The sequence below is a fragment of the Lithobates pipiens genome, unplaced genomic scaffold (genome assembly GCF_037356315.1).
Source record: "Lithobates pipiens isolate NorthernLeopardFrog02 unplaced genomic scaffold, aLitPip1_a1.2 Scaffold_3, whole genome shotgun sequence".
Taxonomy (NCBI): domain Eukaryota; kingdom Metazoa; phylum Chordata; class Amphibia; order Anura; family Ranidae; genus Lithobates; species Lithobates pipiens.
Window position 1 is genome coordinate 46,900,273 of NW_027507790.1, and position 23,557 is coordinate 46,923,829.

A 23,557-nucleotide genomic window follows, 5' to 3' on the forward strand; every position below is an offset into this window, starting at 1 on the left:
GTGTGCACACTAAGGGTGGAAGTTTTTTTCAGCATCCATTCACCTAAGGATAGCCTGCATATAATCAATAAACTATGAATAAAACCCCGTGTCCTTTACTATATAAGCCAAGGTTCACATTGGAGCGATATGTCATGCAATTTGCGAGAGGCAATGATACTGTTCTAATGGGTGCGACACTGATTTTGTGTCGCTGCACCGATTTGCAAAAGTAGTTCCTGCACTACTTGTGTCTCTTCCAATGACACCCCAATTGCGGCCGATTTTGCTGCGATTTGTCGGGCGGCAATCACGGTAAAATAACGCAAACAGAATCACGGGGTGCTCGTGTGTTCACTGTCACTTGAAAAGAAGTACAGGAGCTTATTTTGGGGGTCATGTGTTTGCGATTGTGTGATTTTAGCACAATTGTCACTCGACAAATCATGGCAAAATCATGCCTCGATTGGGGTGCCATTGCAAATGACAGGGCACGCACGGGCATCCCACGATTTGCCAGTATTTTGTATCAAGGGCAGAATCGCCGCGATTCCGCCAGTGTTTCAAAATAGTGAAAAATCGCGATTCAGGACACCAAGATGTGGACAGAGCCATTTGCTGCTATTTCGAATCACAGCAAATCAGAATGCCAAGATGTGAACGGTGCATTAAAATTTTTGAGAATTTGAAACCTGGTGAAAACAAGGTACTCACCAAATACTATAGGGGTTGGTTCTGTCACCTGCTCCTCCTCCTTTCTTAAACTCTCTGCAGCATGCAACTTGTCAACCTGGGAGAGGACACATCAAATGTTTTACATATTTCAAAGCAATGAATTCTGGGAAGTATTTAAGTCTAAAAACATTTCTTTCTTGTTTATTGATGGATACAGGAAGTCTTTCACCTTACTCTTCATTTATTGCAACTGTCAGGCTCCATTACTATCCACCACTTTATTCCATTGGTTTCCACAGAAAGATAAATTGCTGTGGAATTAAGAGGGTGTGAATAAGTGGAGTGTCACATGTGCATACTCTACAATTTGCTCCCGTCTTTTCAGTTTGAGGTAGACTCTTCTCGAAAATGCGATTGGAAAGAAACATGGCTACCACTTCAGTTTTTCTTTGCTGCCTCCAACAGTGATCTGGTCACCACTGGATATTTGAACCTTTCCTGCTTTTGGCAGCCAGTTTGTGAGCATGCAACTTTTTTTTTTGGTACTCTAATCTTAAAGGTCGCTGTTAAAGCAGTGAAACATGTAATATTCTATTGGCAAAGAGAGATGTCCCACTGCATTGATTCTGTCCAGCTCAGGAACCACTAATAGTTCTAGAGCTGCCTGCAGTCTTCCTTTTCACAAAATTACCAGACACCCTGGACCACTGTCCCTTATTTGAGTTCCTACACTTCAGAGTCACTTGGCACTGTCAGCTGTGGCTCCTTCATCAGATTTATCCTGGGAGAAATTCCCTCAGTTATGCAAGAATTTATGAGCCAACTCGAAATGTTATTACAAACTCTGAACACAAAGAATGTAAGCATATGTCAATGCCCTCTGCTCCCAAATCACTTTCGGATATACCAAAAGCCATAGCAATCTATGACCCTTCTGCTGTGGATGTTCTCTGAAGCAGTTACACAAATCTGTGTTATAGGATTTTTGATCCTGAAAAGCTCCCAAGCTTAAAGAAACCATTTCAGTTATTAATAATGTTGTGTGCACTGCCTTAAAAAAGGAGAAGCAGCTTACAGCTTCCTCTAACATTGTTAATAGTCTGGGATCCCAAAGAGGCCCTAAAACAACCAAAACCTTTTGGGAAGATGCTCCAGGCCAAGGTGTTCTGTACGTTTCCAGAAAAAATCCAGAGAAATGTTCACACCTCCAAAACATTGAGCAATATTTGCTTGAGGAAGCCTTTAACCACTACAATACAGGGCACTTTCACCCCCTTCCTTCCCAGCCCAATTTTCAGCTTTCAGCGCTCTAGCGCTTTCAGTGACAATTGCGCGGTCATGCTACACTGTACCCAAATGAAATTGTTATCATTTTGTTCGCACAAATAGAGCTTTATTTTGGTGTTATTTATTCACGACTTCGTTTTTTTTTTTGCGATATAAGCGCAAAAATAGCGGAAATTTTCTATTTGAAAAGAAATCCAATAAAATCAAATTTTGTCATAAATTTAAGCCAAAATGTATTCTGCTACATGTTTTTGGTAAAAAAAATTCCGTTAAGTGTATAATAATTGGTTTGTGTGATCACGGACATATGTACGCAAATGATCATGTACATATGTGTGCAGGTGATCACGTACATATGTGTGCAGATAATCATTGGGACATGTGATTTTAGTGGGACATATGTGGGGGACATGTTTTTATTATTAGGGACATGTGTTTTTATTATTTGGGGACATGTATGTTTTGGGGACATGTGTGTTTTGGGGACATATGTGGGGACTGTGTTTGTACTGTGTGGTGTGTTGTGTGTTTACACTACACTGATGATCAGTGAGTAAAAAGCTGTAAAAAGCAGCCCATACTCACTGATCATCAGCCGGCTGCAGCGTTCTGCTCTCCTCTCCTCAGCGGTGACTTCCGTGTGAGGAGAGGAGAGCCGATTGCCTAGCAACCGGCTGTTTGTTTACATCACATGACGGCCGTGATTGGACACGGCCGTCATGTGATCAGGAGGGCCAATCACAGAGCCCTCCTGCCGAGTCCGGGTGACACGAGCACATCGGGATCGCGCCGCTGCGCGAGCGCGCGCGATCCCGCTACTCCTGAAGGACGTTCCTGAACGGCCTGTCAGGAGTAGACGGCTCCCACCCGGCCGTATATATGCATTGGCCGGGTGGGAAGTGGTTAATATAAAGGGCCATACTCACTGTAGATCCAGTGGTGTCCCGGCTTAACACAACGCTGATCATTCCTGTTGCGCATGCTCCGTGTGTTTAAGGATCCCATTAACAAATATTTGGAAGCACTCTCCTTGTTTTCACTAGCAGGCCCTGCACTGCAACCTACCGTAGCTGAGGTTAGTGTGTCAGTCTGTATTCTAAACTCTAGAATATAGCTTCTATTCACAATGATTCTCTATCTTTGGAGCGCTTAGGGCTTATGTGAACAGGCTTGTAAAGCCTAAAAAAAAAGATGCTACAGAAAGAGACCTCATTTACCTCAGTAAAAGTCTAGACCACCCCTCCATTGTCTGTTTGAAGACACCTGGCCAGAAAGAATCATAGATTCTTGCTTAAGAGGAGTGGTTCCATGAAGGCTACACAAGCTAGAATTCTTCTCTGTGCCCCGCTATGCTTTATGTAGTCCAACTTGCCTGTGTTGGAGCACAAACTAGCAGACCACCATGCAGCTCCGACAGATGGTTTGCAGCAAGGAGTTATTGCTCTTGTCCCTACAGAGAGGTTCTAGGAGTTTTACTCCAACATTTTCACAGTTCTTAAATAGGGGGCTACATCAGGAAGTATTTTGAGACCTGTGTCACAAGTGGGTGATTCTGGATGTGAACTGCTTATCCCCCAGGCTCAACAAACTGGACAGATTTGGTATTCCAGTCCCATAGCTCTGAACTGTACCAAGCAGCGGGACTCTTGCCAGACAGACACTGTGTGGGCTTTTCCTTCCAGATCAAAAAGATCTAACTCAAGGACCAGTGTAATGCCTTGCTTCAAGGTCCCTGGTTTTAGCAACATTCCAGGACCAGGTCTTTTATCGACAGGGGTCTATCTGAAGTAGTAATTCCCGGTATATTAAAAGCTCAGGAATCTACCTCCTACAATATCTTTCATCACTCATTGTTGGCATACTCCATTGGCCATGTTACAATCAAGCTTGGCTCAGAAATTGGCCTTGAGTACCATCAAGCAGGAGGAGGAACGTCTGGGTTTGGGCTCACGCTGGCGGTGTATCCTTGGTAGCATGCAGTTGCAAAGCATTCCTTCCATGGATTGTATACGATATGGTCTCAGTTCTATTACCTTGCTATACAGAAGGACACTTATTCAGGATAATCTTGTACCCCCTGAAGAAGAAATTAGCTTATGCTTGTTTCGAAACGCGTTCACCATTGAATGGAAGATAGAAATTTATGCTTGATTATCTGTTTCAATCAACTGTCCATACTGTTTGCGGCAACCGCATCCTTGGTGGTTTTAACTTTTGTATACCTATCTTTTATATGTACAAAATTGTATAATTAAGCTTTTTTATTTTTATACTTGGCTATGCCCTTTAAAGTCCCAATTAGAGGTTCTTTGTGGTCTGTGTCCTGTCATGAAACTTTTTTTTTTTTTTCCCCCAAAAAAATTGTGTTCGAAAAATTGCTGCGCGGGAGATAAAAAGTTGAAAAAATAAAAACGACTGCCACTGTATTCTCTAGGGTCTTTCCTAAAAAAACAAAACATACATAATGTTTGTGGGTTCTATGTAATTTTCTAGCAAAAAAATTATGAATTTTACATGTAGGAGAGAAATGTCAGAATTGGTTTGGATGGGAAGTAACCACTTAAGCCCCGGACGATTTGGCTGGCCAAAGACCAGAGTGTTTTTTGCAATTTGGCACGTCGTTTTAACTGACAATTGCATGGTCGTACGCCGTAGCTCCCAAACAAAATTTACATATTTTTTTCCCCATAAATAGAGCTTTCTTTTGGTGGTGTTTGATCACCTCTGCGGTTTTTATTTTTTGCACTATAAACAAAAAATAGCTCTAATTTTGAAAAAACTAATTTTTGACTTTTTTCTAGAATATAAATATCCCCCAAAAATATATAAAAAAAAACATTTTTTTCCTCAGTTTAGGCCGATACGTATTCTTCCTAGAGCCGGGGAAAAAAATCGATTTAAATCTTGAATCGAGTTAAGAGATCAAATCTATTCAAAATTGAATTTTTTTTTCACCACCACCACTCCCGGTCCTGAGGTGCTGCGGGCAGGAATTTTTAGGCGAGGCCATAGCTTCGGCCTAGTCCATGAGGCCGGACGCTGCGGACTAGGCAAACGCGTATACACGTGTATGCGACACGACACTGATCACCGCTCATGATCACAGGGAGCTGTGATCAGTGTCATTAGGCAGAACAGGGAAATGCTTGTTTACATTAGCATTTTCCCATTCTTCCTCCCTGTGAGAGGATCACGGGTATCCCCACTGACATCGAATCCATGTACAGGTACGTTAATCTGCCTGTACGTGCCTTTCTCCCATAGTATATTTGCGTGAGGCAGTCGGGAATCGGTTAAGGACATAGGCCCTCAAAATAAGTTGTCAGCTCTGCCTGGTAATGGTGGAGTGGAAGGCTGGATGTAATATACAAGGACCTGCAGGTGAGACAAAACGGTACTCAGTTTTGCAAACAGAAGCTGAGGCTGCCAGGTAGACCTTGACAACCCCGAAAACATCAAAACAACATGTTTGATCCATGAGGTGGGGCGGTAGGAGTTAGAGTGACCTGGAGTGCAACTGGGCAAAAGGAATTCCTCAAAAGGCTACCAATAGGTCCAGAGCCCTCATGCAAAATCAAAGGGATGCCTCTTGGATCTGTGTCTGCTAGTGGGACCTTTAGGAGGCTATTTTTTCTGGAGGAAGGAAATTTTATTGGCTTGGGGTGTGTCGAAGATCAGGCCCAGGTACTCCAGACTTTGTAAAGTTGATTAAATAGTCAAATGTTTGAAGGAACCGAGTCGTCCTTTGGATATTGGTTGACAAGGTTGTGGCTGAGGAGTCCTTTTCTAGAAGTTCGCCAGGTAGAAGGTAAAGAGTACCAAGAAGAGTAACAAGTGGGCAATCATATTTGTGAAAACTCAGGGTGCAAAGAAGAGCTGGAACAGTAGTGCTACAAATTGGAATTGTTGGTCTCCCACATCAAAATGCAGTTCTGATGTGAAGGGAAGAATGTAGATAGGCATCTTGCATGTCTACTGATGCACAACTTCACCTTGATTGAAAAAAGCAATGACAGACCTTGCAGCTTCCGAACGAGGACTGGGAACACCCCTCCATTGTGAGGAGGGCTTTTGGGAAAGCCTGTGGATTTGGTTCGTAGCTTGGAGGTTGAAATCTGTGCAGCGCAAAGAGATTTTGCTGAGTAGAGGTAGCAGCTGTAGCAGTAGGAGACTAAGGCAGGCCATACACGGTAATCTTGGCCGGTTCAACTGGCCGATTCGAGCAGTGTATGGGCAGGCTGAATGTACCAAGTTGATCAATTTGGTTACAATCGGCATGACGGGTTTTACAGATTAATCGCTAGCAGTTGCTATGGCCATTAGCAATAATCTTTGTCTTCCCCCACCGGGAGACGACAATGGCTTGGCAGAAGGGATTCCCGCATCAACACTGTCTCTGTTGATGGGGGAATCAAGTTTCTTTCCTGCAATCCGTGGTTGCCGGAAAGGAATTCGCTTTGTGTATGGCCAGCCTAAAGCAGCTCAGATTATACAATTTTCTTTCCTTACACAACAGGTGGGAGGGAAAAAATGGCTCGATTCCACCATCAACACATTCACTGTTGATGGGGGAATTCCTCCCACAGAGCTATTATGTTCTCCCAGCAGAGAGCCTTCCCTGCCGGAAGAATACAGTGATTAGGGTGACCAGCTTATAGCCTATGGCACTAATCATTCAGGCAATACCTGACAGGCTGGTTGTACACAAGTTAATCGATGGATTAACTTGTGTACATCCAGGGTGCCCATACATGGATCGAAATTCATCCAGTACCTGTTGAACTTCGATCCATGTATGGCTGACTTTAGTTTTTTTCTTGTGGGGTTAAAGCACCTTTCCAGCAGTGACTTAATTTCTGCATTTATCAAGGGATTCCCCGAACAGGTGTCTTTTATAAGCAGGTCCAGCAGATCAGGATTTTAACCACAAAACGAGATGAGAAACAATTTGGCATTTTCTAAAAAACATCAAAACAAAACCATAAGCCTTGGGGCATCAGATGCAAGTGTTCTAAAAGAACTTGGTCAAAGACAGGTTTGTGTTCTCTGTTCATATAGTGGCAAGAAAAATCATGTTAACCTCTTGGAATGGACTGTTTTTCTGTGATAATCTGCCATAAAATGTGATCTGATCCTCATCTAAATCACACAAACACCAGGTTGGAACTCAATCATTCTAAGGAGAGACTGGACTTGCAGGTCAGATGCACAGGGTGGTCCAATGGCAAAATCTGCTGTCAGACTGTTGCACTGCAACCGTCAGGCGTGAAAATGGGATAACAGGCAAACAATTCTAATTTATCATGTTTTTACTGAACATACCCATTAAAGCAGAACTTTACCTATAACAGTTTTAGAACAATTAATGTTCTTTAACAAAAGAACATACATTGCACATTAATAGTTATGCTACCAACATTATCGTGTGCTGTAAATTGCCTAAAGCATTGCTCCTGTTTCTTCTTTGTGGAGGCCACCATTTTGTTGAAGCCTAGAGCAGTCAGTTCTTTACTGGAATCTTTCCCTTTCTCCTTGGTACTTTTAAACCATTAAAAGATGTGCTTACCCTTACGTCATTCCTAACCTGTGTGACACCCTGACACAGAAACAGAAAGTGATGTAAAATCTTCCAAATGGCGACATACCAATAAGCTTGTAACTCTTTTCCACACACACAGGAAACTAGGCTTCAATATTTTCCCAAAATAGTTTTACTTTTGTTTAAAAACAAAAAAGTGTTGAGGATATATCTACAACCAAGCTCAAGGCAATCAGTGCACCATATCTCACTCTATAAATAAGATCAAAAGATGTCCCACTAAATTTCATGTTGTAGTTTCTAAAGCTATAATTTTATTGGTTAGACTGCTTATCATTGTATAGATTATACACACCTTGGACAAGTACTCTCGCATGACCTGAATAAAGTAAGGCATGGCAAAGTCCATAATGTTGTGCCTCCAGGCCAGCTCTAATACAATGTCTGGATGCAGAAGATCATAGCAAGTGAACAGAGTGGCTGCAAAGCATTCACATTTTCCCTCCTCCAGAAACCATTGTAACAGCTTCTCTGCTAGCTCAATGTCTTTTGACTCTGCAGCATACAACATGGCATCCTGTGAAGAGACGTACATATAGAAGTTGACAAGTGAAAACCCAGCTTAGGTAGGGCCCTTTTCTAGGCCCATAAAGTTGATACTCAGGCATACATGGTATGTGTGATTAAATGCAACATTATGTGGGCCCAATGGCTAGATACCCCGGGACTCTCTCCAATGGAATTGGCCCTGAACTGCCTACTGCTTAGTACTTAATGTTATTAACATTAGTGCTAGGCCCGACACTATATCTGAGATATTAGCCATTGCTGTAATGACCATGACCTGTTTAGATTGGGAGCTGTGGCGTGTTGGGGTCCATGGAACTTTTAGACTATTCCACTGTATTTGTGTTATACTTACTCTGGAACGTGTACTTTTTTTTGTTATGCTTTGTTTCAATAAAACTTAAATTAAAAAAATAAAGAAGACAAAGTTCAGGAAGTCAAAACCCTGAACCAATAAACAGCATACTCATTACTTTAAATCTAAGCGGGCTGTTGTATACCAAAGAAAACAGGGGGGGTGGGGGGATTTATATATTTTATCTAGAACTACAATATATACAGGAGTAACAATCTACATGTACTGTATAATAACGGCAAGCAACAAAGATAACACGTTATAGCTATGTTAAGGACTATGGCTAAAAATCTATTTCAGTACTTACATGGACAAGTGTTTTTAATCTGTTCAATATGATCTGAAATCCTTATCTTACCTTGTACAAGCGGTCCTTTTTGCATAGCTCCACACTCTGCTTCCAGCGGTTATTACCCTTGTATAGATAGGCTGCGATTCGACGAAACTCAATTAGCTCGTGTTTTTCCAGACGCTGTGCCAAGCTGATGTTATCAAAGTTATCATAAGCATCAATAGATGCTCTTAATCCCTATGGACAGACAAGTGTTTAGCTTTAGCGTTCAAAAGGAGCATATCTGCAGTCTTTAGTATTTAGTGCATTCTGATTTATTACACAACTGTTTTCTGAAACCAGAGAATGGCTCAAGGGTGGCATCAGAAAATATCCAATTCCAATGCAGAACGCTGTAACTTTGTATTAATGTACCAATGGGCTGACACAAATGTAAAACCCATAAAGAAAAGGATTATAATAATTAGGATGTTTTTCCAAGAGGATTATTTTTTGCTTTACAATTTGGCAGAGGAAATGTCCAGCATGATGTACAGATTGCATCCCTCACCAATATAATTATGATGACAGTGTGGCTGCACTTTTAGGCTGGGTTCACACCGGAGCGATGTGGGAACGCCGCGAATCCACGGCGTTTTCCCGCATCACATGCCTCCCGCTGGCAGTTCACACTGCCCTATGCGGACTGCTGGAAGTGTCAATGAAATCTTAATGACACCCCCAGATCAGTCCGTATATCGCAGTGTGATCTGCAAACTCGGACAGGAATCGGATCGCATGGTGTGAACACCCATGCGATCCGATTCTGCTGTGGACCAAAAAAAGGGTCCTGTGCGAGTTTGCGGCGGGTGCGATGCGAATTCAGCCATACTATCTGTATGGCTGAACTCGCATCGCTACAGAGATCGGATGTGATTTGCACTGCAGTGCGGTGCAAATCACATCCGGGTCTCCCACCCGCAGTGGTGTGAACCCAGCCTTAAGCACTTCAATAATTTTTTCACATGTTAACTCTTTAAAGCTGAACTCTAGTCAATCAGCTAAAATATATATGGGGAGATGTGGTTTACCTGACCAAGTATTTGCATTCCTTTTCATCTATTCCTGAGATTTACACAGCTCTGCCACACTGTACAGACAAGTGGATGAAACCACTTTCAATGTTAGCGTTATAAATTATTGAAAGAATACAGTGGTGTCCTCTCTGTACCCCTAGCTTGCTGACTGGATATTGAAGAAGCAGCAATACAATTATAAAGTCTTCAATCTGCTCACTTTGCTATCTACTACCATCAGCATGTTCCTTGTCAGCACATTTGTAACACACCTGACTGGCTCCCGGTGCTGCCCCTCTCTCCCCTATCTGAAAGCTGCTTTATAGGGGGCTGCAAGAGGTTGAAACCAAGAAAAAAAAATAGTGTTTATTGTTCACCTGGCTGCAATAAGCAACACTACAATTAATGATTTATTAATAAATCCCTTACTGCATTCATGTTTGTCATTCACATCTGCTTGGAGTTCTATTTAAACAATAGAATTTCACATGCACGAAGTCCTAAACTCCTTAAGGCATTTAAGATCTTCATCACAAGTAGTAATCAGACTTGGTCTACCAGCTTGTTTTACTGGGTACATTAACATGAAGATCTTGTTTTCCATAGTTATGATATGCGGATACAATGTCAAACTTAACTGTCGCCTTATATTAGTGTTCCTTGGCACACATATGTTAGTATACTTGCTCCCCTTTAAGGACAAGCAGCTGAAACTTTGCAGGTCTGCTTGTCCTCAATACTGGGTATCAATAAAACTGGGGGCCCTACCCACTGACTGGGGAACCAGAGTGAACCCAGATTGTGCAACTCTGACATAGCAACCATATGCAAGCTGAAGGCTCCATTGATCACCTGCAGAAGAATACTGTCAAATTTAGTCGAACAAAGTTGCACTATATAAAAAGAAAAAAAATTGAATTTGTATTTTTCCATTTTTGCCCATATGTCAGTCTATAATAAAAACAGAACACTGTTATTTTTATGTTACCCGCGCAATGTTTTTTTTTTTTTTACGTTTCCTGACACTTCTGATAAATTTGGTCTCGACATGTGGGCATCAATGACCATTGGTCACAAAATGGTTAAAGCAGAAATTGACCTTTAAAAAAATAAAAAGGAATAATGCCCATCTTTTTGCAGGTAAAAAAAAAAAAAAAAAGGAGCCTGTAAAGCATTGCATCCTTGATCAGCAGATGCAATGCAGAGCTTTAAAAAAACTGTATGTAAGCTGTCTCCTTGCACATCATACAAGTAGTACTTGTAGTTCTCCCATTTACAGAACTCTGAATGATGTGGATTGGGCAGGAGGAGCCCCACATGGCTGCAGTTATTTTTTTGTTTTATCAGCAAGATCGGGGGAAGATCCCTGGCTCGCTGTCACTACAGGCGGGGGATCGGGGAGATACTGCAGCAATGGTAACATGTTCCCAAAGGGGAACTTAACCTTTAATTTTTCAAATATGCCTTTGTAGAAAGTATGCCAAGAAAGCGATTTGTAATAATGGACAGATAACATGGTAAGATATAGTAGCATCAAGTTCTGTAATTATTTAATCACTCCGGTTTACTTTGTTACCTGATAATCCTCCTCCTCTGTCAGCAGGTTGTTGAGGGCTTCATTCACAGATTTATTGTTGTGATTTTGAACGGAGCGCAAATACGGCTTAACAAGAGGTAACTGGTTCATCTAAGGGTAAGGTCAGAAGTCAGTAAAACACTGCAATACTGAAACAAAAATTTACTCTGTGTCCTAAAAGGTTTATAAGAACAAAGGAAAGGAAAATGTTCAATGTTTGCTGTATGTGTATAGGCAGAACATTGGATAAAGCTCTACAGGGCTGCAAAGCTACAGTCCTAAAAATTCTCTTTGCCCTACAGATACCTTCAGGAAACAAGCATAAGATATGCAGAGTTGTACGTAATAAATGCAAGGTGTAAATTAAAAAATAAATAAATAAAAACACACCATATATTACCTTAGAAAAATAGTTGACTGTTCGTGTGTGGTCCAAACGTGGGGATAAGACCAACAGAAGGTCATTGATGAGCAAAGGCTTGTACTCCAGATAAAACTGCACGGCTTTGTAATACAGCTCTACATTGGCAACCTGTAACCATAAAGAACATCATTTATATATTGTTTTTTTTTCACTTATGCCCAAACTAGGAAAACATAAGATAAAAAAAATACCTTGGTTACAATATCCTTAAACTGTACTTCTTTCCAGGCAGTGGTGGGATGACTCATCATTGTGAGAATTGCATTATCATATTCTTCATATTTATCATACAGGAAAACTAGTTCGCCCCATAAGTGGGCCTGTTCTGCAGCACGCAAAACCTGAAAGAGTGCAAGTATAAAAAACACGTATAAGCAAATATAGCTGCCCAGAAAGGCTGCACATAAAAATATTTTTGTACATCAGATGACCATTATTTGTGGATCTTGATAAAGTTGGTTTATTAAGCAGTATAAAAACCAATGTGTCAATATACTTATTTTGACACATTGTTTTTTTATACTGCTTAATAAAACCAACTTTATCAAGATTCATAAATAATGGTCATGTGCTGGACAAATCTGATAAAGATATGTATCAATTTTCAAAAACTCATCTCTTACTTTGGGGATGTTGACTCGAGACCAGAACAACTCCAAATGCTCCCGCATTTTCTGAGGCTTGAACTTGGAGTACAGAATGGCCAGCTCTGTGAACATACCCATGTGTGCACGTTCCAAACCCAGGGCTGCCTCTAGAAGTGCAATTAGCTCCTCAAAATAGCCACGGTCCTTTAGAGACAACAGAAAAGCAATCACCAGAAAAAATAAAATAAAATTGGCAATAACTTATTACAGGGCTTTAAAGGGACTAGATTTATGTCATTACATAACCATCCATAATGAAAACAGGGCTTAGCAAAGCTGTTCTTGAACTAGGTGGGGAACCTCCTCGCATTATCAATAATAAACAAATTGCATCATAAAATGATGCTTCAAACAAGTAATGGTTCTGCACTCACTTGATAATAACTGATCAGCTCCTCTAGTTCATCAGCATGTATCACAATGTGCAGGCCACACATCTGTGCTAAACGGAATTCTGTACCATCCACACATGCAAAACAGACCTTAAAAAGAAGTAAAAAGAACAGTGATAATACAATTCATGAAAGCTTCCGCATTGTGCTCCTGACATTAAGATTCTCTTACCTCCTTCCAGGTGCGGGTACTGTTAGCCTTCCGTGCACTGTCCACAGCAGCCTGGTACTCACCAAGGTGTACCAGCGTGGATGCCAACCGGGCAAAATTTGACACATTGTTGTAAAGTAGTTTAGCAGCATCATACATGCCTTCTTCATAACAACGATCTCCCACCTAAAATTCATAAAAGGCAGGAAAGTAAAAACACAAAAAATCTTACAAAACAAAAATGCTGTATAGTAGAGCTGCACGATTAATCGTTAAAAAAAACCCACAATCTCGATTCACCCCCCCCCCCCCCCCCCCCCACATCTCTTCTGCTGAGAGTAGGCGATTCTTTCATATAAACAAGTGGAGAGATTATCTGCTCACCCAGCTGTCAAAAGAAAGCATCCTGGGCAATCTGCCAAGTGTAGAACTTGAAACATTTTAACAGCTTACTACTTAGATCAAAGGGGAAGAACTTCTTGTGTAAACAAATAATCTGGGCAGTCTGCCAAGCTTTCAACCATGTGTAAATGCAGGAAGTCTAAATATTTTTCTGACACTTCTTTCTTAAGTTTAAAATCAATATTTTTTGCTAGAAAATTACTTGGAACCCCCAAACATTATTATACATACACACACATTATATATATATATATATATATATATATATATATATATATATATATATATATATATATATAGCCTTAATACCTGAATTATACCTGATGTGATGTAAATTTTATCAATACATTTACTTTTGTTTGTGCAGCAATCCCACTTCTGCTTTTATAATAAATATATATATATATATCATTTTTTTTTTTATTTCAAAGATGATACACCGCGAGAATCGTGAGAGAATCATGATCTTTTCTTCTAAGCAAAAAAATTGTGATTCTCATTTTAGCCAGAATCGTGCAGCTCTACTGTATAGGTAAATATTGAGAACAGGACCTGTTGAATATGGGCGTTATTGGGACTGCTGACAAATTCCTCCAGCTCTGAGAGGCGATTTGTTTTTGCCAAAGCAAATATCAGCTCCGTCTCTACATACGATTCTCTGGCTTTCTTTCTTGCCATCTGTAAGAATTTTACCAAGTCCTCCCAGTTACCTGTGAAATGTACAAATTTAGATTCCTGCTTTCATAAATGTCACATGTTGCCACAACCCATTTTATTAAAGGAAGAGAAAACAAGAAAATCAATAAGAAAGACTGATCTTGCAGGTAACAAGCCACTGTATCACATTGGCACGCATAATGATCCGAATATTATCCTGTATGGAAAACAAAAACGTGAAAACGATAATGGTCATACTAGGTCTCAGAACAACCTGTAAGGAACACATTAACTGTTCAAAATTTGTTAAAAAATACTACATGTTTAAAAAAGTTTATACTCCACTATTCACCAATACATTTGCTATTTTATCAAATTATGGGTGTATCGTACCTATTCAGAGAGAATTTCCTGCAGTTTGTTCTCACTTTTCATTTGCTACTGCAATTACTTGGTTACTATTTGTAGCAAAATCAGATTTTTGTACTTACAAATTATTTTTTATGGAGTCCATTGAGGGACACAGCTTGAATAAAGATGAACTTCAGTCCCCCTCTAGCTTTGTGTAACCTCTCCACCCCCTCGGTATGCAGATGTGCTGAAGGTCTCTGGCCAGCCTTAGAGGTCCTGGTAGAGCCCTGTAGCACATGTACGTATGCACACAGTGTGATTCCGCACATGTACAGACATGGAAAGGCTTTGCTTTTCAATACTGCTTCAACTTCACAAATGTACTGGGCAACCTGCAACATGTACAGATGTGCTGCAGGGTCTCTGCGAGGATCCAAATCCCTAATTCTGGGAGTGGGTTTGTTGGTGAGAACATCAGGCACAAAAACCCCTATGGAACTTCAAGTAGAACTAAAAGGCAAAAGTTTTTATTTTTTACATTCTGGATAAAAGTAAGGGTTTAAAGGTTTTGTTTTGTCATCTTGGGGACAGTTCCATTCACCTATCCCATAGCCAAAACAGGAAGTGAGAGAAAATCCCTCTAAAGTAAGGCAGTCCCAAGTGTTGGGTCACCAGAACATTGGAAGATATCGCCACTATACCTGTTCTGGGGACAACCCAAATTTTATTTAATTTTTCCCACTTTCTGTGATACCGGTACACAGGACTAATAGGAAGAGCAATTCCAACTAATTGGGGGACAGACAGAAAAAAACAAAAACACAACAGGTGTTTTAATCCCTATCCACTATCCAAAGCTAAAACAAAAAAAAAAACGTTTTGCCTTTGGGGTACACTTTAAGAAAAAAAAAATATTATTGAAATGTGAGCTATTGGGGGAGGGGGAGCAAAATTTATATTTAAGGTGAAGGTCTGCTTTAAGCAACATAGCGTTATTATGCTACCTACAAAAAAAAAAATTTTACTTGAGGCACGTAAAACAACCGAAGGCCCGCCCCTTTAAGGGTATATCCTCTACGCGCCTCACACCTTCCCAGTTGTAGCAAGCAGTCTGGAGATGAAAAATAGAAAATGAACCTCGACAGATCCTAGGGATTGCCAATGACAGTGGATAACAACTTCTTGCCTACATTAACGTCACCCAACCCCTTCCCTTTTCTTCTCTTTGTTATGCTCTTTTTTGCAAACCCTATTCACACCTCACGCCTCTCCTTGCTTTTACCTCTTCCCTACTTTCCAATACATGAGTTCCCCTCTCAAACCCCCTCCAGATACACAGACAGGCTTACTGACGACCAAACCATAATATAGTGTTGCTTCCCCCCAATCCCCACTGTCCTACGACCCAAATATCTGAGAGTGCACTTAGGAGAAGCAGTAGAGCCAACATAAAACCTTTACTAGAGCATGTGAACCATCAGGTGAATGTTCACGACCAAAATTAATTTTCCCCTTCTTATGTGCCACTCCTGTACCTGTAATGGCATTACAAAATTTTAACTGTGTAACTGAAAATCTTCAAAATATATCCAGAGACTGTACAGTTTACACAGCACTTTCAGCTACTGCAACTGTTAGTGAAGAAAATAGTTATTTTGGACCAGCTTGGTTCAAACAAACTATTTAAAGTTAATTGAAACCTGGAGATCTGCTTTAAGATTAGGTTTAAAACTCACAATGGGAGCGAGGGGCAAACAGGAGTAACGTGTAACTTCCTAAAAGAAAGTATGAATAAATTAAACGGGACCCCTACGCGGACCTTCTTTAGAAGCTGATAGTTGGTCTGATCTGCTCTGCCCAGAGCACCAGTTGGCCTTGCATCTTTTTACTGGTCAATGAAAAGTTGACCACATTAGCCACGGATACACATGATATATTTCTCAAGGTTTGGCAACCCTGGATCGCATACACCCAACCTCTCAGATTCAATAATCGGCTACTCTCGCTTTGATGACCTCTTTTTGTAATTTTTATTTCTTCCTCTCCCCCCCGCCTTCCATTTTATCTATTAAATTTTTTTGGTTTTCGTTTCCCTTACTAGCTATTCACATCCTTAAAGCCCACCAGGCTGTAGGGCTGGGTTTTGGTGTGGATGGTTACAGCGATCATATTCCCTAAAAATGGAGGGGGCACTTCTCTATATGAATGTTCAACCTTAATTAAAATCCCAAAACCTAGAAAAACTATTGTGTCCCGAGTCGTTTTGATTTAATTCATTGTACAATACAACCAGGAAACTTGAGCGCTCTCAGAGACTTTTGGACATTCGTTATGATGCTAAATGGAGCTCAGACTCTCTGCAATTCTCTTCTTTTACCCCTTTGTTGAGATTTTTCTCAGTTCTTGTTATATATAATGTAACCGTCTCATTATTTTCCTAACTTACCTGTTCGAATTACTCTGCAAAGAAAATCTTTTGTAAAAGAAAGTATAAATGAGTTTTCAGCTAGAAGACACTGATAAAGAGCAGACAAGGTAAATGCCTGAGCCTTGATGATGCCAATGGCTAAACACTGTTCTACCCCCTCACTGATCAAAGGAAAAACAAAAACACAGTTCACAAAAGGGCACCTGGAGAATACCCCAAAGTCTCACACCATCAAAAATAGGGAAAAAATACATTCGTAAAATATGCATTCTTTATATCTATGAATGCAAAGTAGTCTCCATGATTAGGGTGTTGATTACACTTGTGCTGTTTTCTGAAGAGCAATCTGCATTCAAAAGAGCATTTAACAGGCGGCGAGGCGGCCATAAGGCCACCTGTTTAACCTCCCAAATGGCAGACTACTGCACTGCAGCCATGTGCATTGCACACAGTTGCAGGAGGGTTGCAACGTGGTCCCATTCACTTAAATGTGTTATGTTAAATGTGTTGTGTTTGATGAGCGGTAGTGCGGAAGTCTACAGGAGATACAACACAACAAATAGAATTCAGGTGTTGAGATACAGGATAGGAGGAAGGCCTCCTCTGAATTTTGGAACTGAAAGCAGGTTTACCCCTGAAACCTTTAGTGAAAGAAAGGAAAACAATAACTTGCTGGTCCAACAATCCTGGAACAGCTGAAAAAACATCAGCAAGACATTGTTGAAATATACGAAGAAGCAAAATAATCAATATAGTGCTTGAGGAGCAGGTTCCTCCCTGCAAATTTATCTGCAGCTTTTGAGTTCTAGGATTGCCATGGATATGTGGAAGCACCAGAAGCTGAGGAGAGAAAAAGACAGTCAGGGAACTGTAATCTGGCTTTTAATAGTGAAAGGATCATTTTGATATAGGACATGAAGGTCTATTCTCCTGGCTCTAAATTGTTAGTACAAGACCCAGAGATGTCAGTGAAAGCTCAGTCTCCATGACCACTTCCGTGAGGCCACTGTTAGCAGTGGGTTAACGTACAAGTACAAATTTATATTGCTTTGTGCTAGGTATTTTGTTTTATACAATACCTAATAGGATAGCAATGCTTATTTTATTGGCCTGTGAAAATCTTTTATGAATAATTATCCTCCAACTGCAAATTCTTCCTTGTGTGTATTAAAAATACTCACCATTCTTGCTTGCTGCCTGTACCACCTCCATATACGCAGAGGGGTCATCAGCTTTAATGTAGGAGTCAATAGCTTCCTTGACCAAGTCTTTCTGCAGCTGTGCTCTACCCAGCTGACTCCATACTGCTGGCTCATTGCATCTTTCTGCAAATTCATATGCACGGTCCAGATTTCCGATGTGCTCAATCAATACCTGCAAGATGTGTTGAAGGGGAGAAACAACCATTAAACAAAAGCATTTTGATGTCAAGGTATTGCTTTTACAATATTTATAAGACTTTTGATAAATGACCCATGAATTCCTTCACCTGTATGGCAGATGTGTTAACATCAAACTTCCTAAAGATAGCAAAGGCCTCCTCAAACAGCTGGTTGCTGATGGCAATGTTAGCAATGTCTGGTGCATCATAGTTATCTAAGCGGTTGATATACTCCATTACACGTGTTCGGTCAGCCTTGATGGCGGTTAGTATCAATAGATTCTGCAGGTTCCTGAAAGCAAACAGTCACTCAACAGACATGATTTATGCATGTTACATTATTACAAAATAGCCAAATTTTAGCCCTTCCATGCCACCCACCAATGTTTCTATCCTTTTCCTAGAATTCTATTACCTCCCCATCTGACCTGTGCTCACTGAACACGGAGTTGTCCAAAACTATCTTCTCAAGAAGCTCAATGAGTTCATTAGGGAGATCAGCAGTCATAAATGCTTTCACAGTCACTGACACTTCTTCAGGATCCTGCGTCTCTGACAGAGCAGTCTGCACCACCTTTGTGGGAAAAAAATACAGCCAAAGTACTGAAGATGTACAAAACAATATACCAAACACAGATACAGGTGCCATCATCTTAACGTAACCTGATTTGCAATGCATAGGACAAACTGTTCCCTTACTGTACACAAAAAATGTAAAAATGTGCTGTACAGAGCTGAATTGGCTATTCAAAATATAGGTAAATTACAATAGTAAGTCACAGAATTCCCACTTGAAAACACCAGGCAGAATGCTCCAAATAACTCACACCCAACACATTCTGAAAGTCGCCATCATAATCATCTTCAGGGGTGTATAGAATGTAGAATACAAGGAGCTATATTTTAAACATACATATGAGTGATTATAAAAACCACAGATAAGTTTTTATATTCAAACAGTGGTTTGTGATTACTCTTCCATGCTGGTTTCGACCAAACCCAGTGGATCACAGATTGGCTGCCCTGGTCTCACTAAAACCCTCCCCCCCCCCGCGAATGGAGGACACTACCCATATTTATTTATGTTTTTAACCTTGGCTTTTTCTCTCTACCATTAATCTCCTGTGAACAGGTATTGATGATATAACAAATATAAATAAAAAATGCTGTTAATTGATATGCAATATATTGTATTTTTGGCAATATACTTAATGTTATGTTTCCATTATAGAACATAGTTCCTTGTTTTCTACATTCTATACACCCCTGAAGAGGAATACGAAAGCATATTTTGAAATGCGCTGGGTGCGCGTTATTTGGAGCATCCTGCTTGGTGTTTTCAAGTGGGATTTCTAAGATTTACTATAGTTATTTAGCTATATTTTGAATAGCCAATTCAGCTCTGTACAGCATGTTTTTATATTTTTTGTGATACAACAAAAGGTTTTTTATTTTTATAAAAATAAAGCATTCTAGGCTACAACTTTAAAGTCCCACTTGTGAGGGTTTTTTCTATACACTAGCAATTTAGGGATGTAGCCAACTATCAGCTACATTCTACTTTAAATTCTTACTGTACACAAATCATTAAGACTGCTACATTCACAAACACGATTTGTTGTGAAGCACTACGTTTGTTTGAAAAAGTCAAAGGGTAATACTCTCCCTCTAAATGACAGCACTCATGTACATTCACCTACTTTCACATGGTATATATTTAAGAAAGATTCTGCAAAGAACATTTAGATACACTTGTTTTAAGGTTCTAGTAGATAAACAAACTGGTTAGGAAGGCACGAAATTTGGAGGTGTGTACTATCTTCTTCTGTGAGAAGTAGAAATGACTTAATTCTAGTATATTCTGCATATGTACACAACCTTAAACCACTAACCTAGACAAAATCCTCATTACAGCTACTATTTACATATAAATATGTTGTGAATTCATACACCATTCATACAGTTTTACGGCAGCAGAATGGCGCAGCTGGGCGAAGTGAAATTTGGCCTCTAGGGGCACGCTCGCCCACAGTGTGCGTCAGGAGCCGCTGCGAGTGGCTGGCGGGCGCTATGAGCCCCAGGCTCCCGTAATCGCTCGTGACAGAGAGAGAACCGGGATCGGTGTGTGTAGTAGAGACAGAGCGTGTGTTCATACTATGTATGAACACCGATCTCTCTCCCCTCCTAGAGAGTCCTATCCCCCTACAGTTAGAACACACCTAGTGTACACTTATCTAAAATGAGGAAAAAATTTGGATAAAAAATGTGGGATATTATAGCAAAAAGTAGATAATTGTGTTTTTTTTTTCCAAAATTGTAGGTCTTGTTTTGTTGATAATGAAAAAAACAAAAACCGCAGAGGCAATCAAATACCACCAAGAGAAAGCTCCATTTGTGTGGGGGGGGGATTTTGTTTGGGTACAGCATCGCACGACTGCGCATTTGTCAGTTAAAGCAACGCAGTGCCATATCGCAAAAAATGGCTGGGTTATTGAGCAGCCAAATCTTCTGGGGCTGAAGTGGTTAACAGTAAATTTGTTTTAAGGGATGTAAAAAAAAAAAAAAAAAAAGACAGTTAGCGTTAGTTAATATACCTGGTCAATCAGCTGTCGTCTGAATGGATTATTTTCTTCAAGAACACTGGCCCACAGGTCAGCATCTTTCCTTCGCACAAGGTAACGAGCTTCACTCTTAAACAAAGAGTTTTCATTGCACACCTAAAAATGAGAGAATCATTTACTTCTCAGTTCACAGGGGGAAAAAAAAAAGCAACTTTCCTAAAACTGATAAAATTCTGATAAAATTCTTTGAATTTACCATTAGGGTGGATACGTTTTTTCTCCCAGGGACTTGGGTTAAGAAACATTTGCTTCCTTTAAATATCTGTAGCACTCTCCATTGGTCTGATGTTACAGAGAATTTAGCAGACCTTTGCCTGGCTGTGGCACAGCCAGAAGGGTAAAAGATAAATATAACTGAATATTACAGATATGTTTGTCTCAAGCATGTTTCAATTCACTTACTCTTGACAAACACTCTACCTCTGCTGGAAATCTGTTCCAAGCATCCACTACTCTTTCTGAAAAATACAACTTTCCAAAAGTTGGTTTTGAGCTTTCTTCCTTCTGCTAGTTTGGGATTATTTCCCTGTGTTCTTGTTTTTCACTTTGTAGTGAAAATAATGTTTCTGTGAATCTTATTTACACCCTTAATGTTTTTAAAGGTTCCAATCAAATCCCTCCTTTCCTCAAGACTCTACTTATTAGGTTTCTAGAATCTCTCTTGATACGTTTTAAATCTAAGACCTTAAGTAAGGTCTCCAGAACTGGATACAGTATTCTGAAGTCTATCTTAATCTGGCCATACATTAGTACATTTGCAAACAAACATTCGTTTGAATATTCGTCACAAAAGTTCCCACTACATGCTATGACTTGACAAATGTCATTTGAAAGTACAAATAGAGTAAAATCTCAGCCACCGCACACCATACAAGCCCAGAGTGTACTAAAGGAACGCTAACCTCACCTCCATGAATAAGCCCTGTGAGTGGGGCCAAACATGTCGAGGGACATGGCCTGGATGCCATTAGGCTGAAGCTGCCATCACTTACCACACGCTTGGCATGTATGGTGTGCGGTGGCTGAGATTTTTCTCTTTGTTCTGTGGATTACATGGAGTCAGGGCGGACTTCTGCACCCTCAGTGGTACTGAATGAAGGACACAGATGCAGCGAAGACCCTAAAGTTGGTTTAGGTTGTTCAAAAGTACCATATTTATCGGTGTATATCACGCACTTTTTCCCCCTTAAAATCAAGGGGAAATCGTGGATGCGTGTTAGACACCAATCACCCACCGATTGTGAGCCTGTGGGTGGCTTTCGGCCGCCTTTGGCCACTTTCGGACATTCTCTGTGCCATTTTTAAATGGCAAAGCTGAAAAAGACACTGACAAGGCTGCACATGACCCCCGACAAGGCTGCACATGACAAGGCTGCACATGACAAGGCTGCACATGACAAGGCTGCACATGACAAGGCTGCACATGACAAGGCTGCACATGACAAGGCTGCACATGACAAGGCTGCACATGACAAGGCTGCACATGACAAGGCTGTAAATGACCCCCGACAAGGCTGTAAATGACCCCGACAAGGCTGTAAATGACCCCGACAAGGCTGTAAATGACCCCGACAAGGCTGCATGACAAGGCTGTAAATGACCCTGACAAGGCTGCAAATGACCCTGACAAGGCTGCAAATGACCCCGATAAGGCTGCATGACAAGGCTGCAAATGTCAATTTGAATCCACTAACAATTAGAAAATTGAACAAATGTTCTTCAAGTTTCTACTAGAGTATAGCCAGCTTAACTAAAGATCTACATATGGGAAATCAGGACCTCTTTCCTCCTTGCTCATGATTCGTCTAGTAGTCCACCTAAGAATTCTATTGAATTTAGCCACTGTTTGCTTATTTTGCAGGAACGCCTCTTCATGCAGCACTCCCCAAAACAAAAACAAAAAAACAGTTCCCATCAAACTTTTAGTGGAAGTAATGTCCCAACAAATGTGTCAAATGAATTTAAAAATCCTCCACTCCACTGTGCCTTGCTTGAGTGCCCCAAGTGAAACATTCTCAACCACCAAGATGACCAAAGACTCTTACCAAATTGCTGGACCTCAGAAGCAAAGTCATGCCACGCTTGTGTATGAAATTATCCTCATACAGAATTAGTAAAGCCACCAGCCACAATGCTGCTCATAATACAGTGCTGCAAGACACATCAGTGCTTTTTGCCATTTACTTTGTGTATTTTAATAAAATTCCTGGATTACCCTGAACCATTCGGAGTCTTCCTCTTTTTAACATGTACACTGTAGAGGAAGTTCACTAGCATATTGTAGGCAGCATTGTGGCTGATGGTGTCACTAGTCCAGTATGGATTTAATTTCATACACATGCGTGGCTTCACCTCCTAGATTCTGAGGTCCAGCTATATGGTAGGTGTCTTTGGTGTGCTTGGTGGTGGAGACTGTCACTAACAAGTCTCACTTCTGATGCTGAAACAAACCAAAACTGAGAAGAGCGTTTTGCAATTAATTTGTGATATATATTAAATTACTAGCAGAACTAACCTTTATAAGCTCCAAGTCACACTGACCCCTCTCATAAGCTACACAAGCCAGGTGTGGGTCCCTTTTTTCACAGTATTTGCCCACAACACAGCTGTCATAGAAAGGGTTCTCCCGCAGGAAGCGTTCAGGATTGTTGTTGCTGTCAATGTAGATTTTGGCCAGAGCATTGTGTGTCGCTGGCTCCTCACAGCCCTCATGGATTCTGGATTCCAGCCATGGTAAGAGTAGTTTTAGCCTGATTTGGAAAAGACAAGAGAGTTTAA

The 23,557-nt window shown here is 40.6% G+C and overlaps 1 protein-coding gene across 2 annotated transcripts in view; it reads right to left on the minus strand.

Annotated features, from left to right (window-relative positions):
• The window catches only part of LOC143940359 (clathrin heavy chain 1-like), a 253,280-nt gene that overhangs the window by 11,244 nt on the left and 218,479 nt on the right, over nt 1-23,557 (minus strand). Inside the window, exons 17-31 of one of the 2 annotated variants that reach the window (XM_077461619.1) lie at nt 23,295-23,529; nt 20,753-20,875; nt 18,587-18,732; nt 18,267-18,450; nt 17,959-18,151; nt 13,894-14,051; nt 12,961-13,125; nt 12,771-12,878; nt 12,373-12,540; nt 11,941-12,090; nt 11,726-11,857; nt 11,326-11,436; nt 8,761-8,931; nt 7,836-8,057; nt 694-769 (exon numbers count right to left, since the gene is read on the minus strand). In XM_077461619.1, the coding sequence (XP_077317745.1) occupies nt 694-769; nt 7,836-8,057; nt 8,761-8,931; nt 11,326-11,436; nt 11,726-11,857; nt 11,941-12,090; nt 12,373-12,540; nt 12,771-12,878; nt 12,961-13,125; nt 13,894-14,051; nt 17,959-18,151; nt 18,267-18,450; nt 18,587-18,732; nt 20,753-20,875; nt 23,295-23,529 (2,342 nt within the window). The remainder of the gene's footprint in view (nt 1-693; nt 770-7,835; nt 8,058-8,760; nt 8,932-11,325; nt 11,437-11,725; nt 11,858-11,940; nt 12,091-12,372; nt 12,541-12,770; nt 12,879-12,960; nt 13,126-13,893; nt 14,052-17,958; nt 18,152-18,266; nt 18,451-18,586; nt 18,733-20,752; nt 20,876-23,294; nt 23,530-23,557) is intronic. The other variant, XM_077461620.1, reaches the window with a different exon arrangement.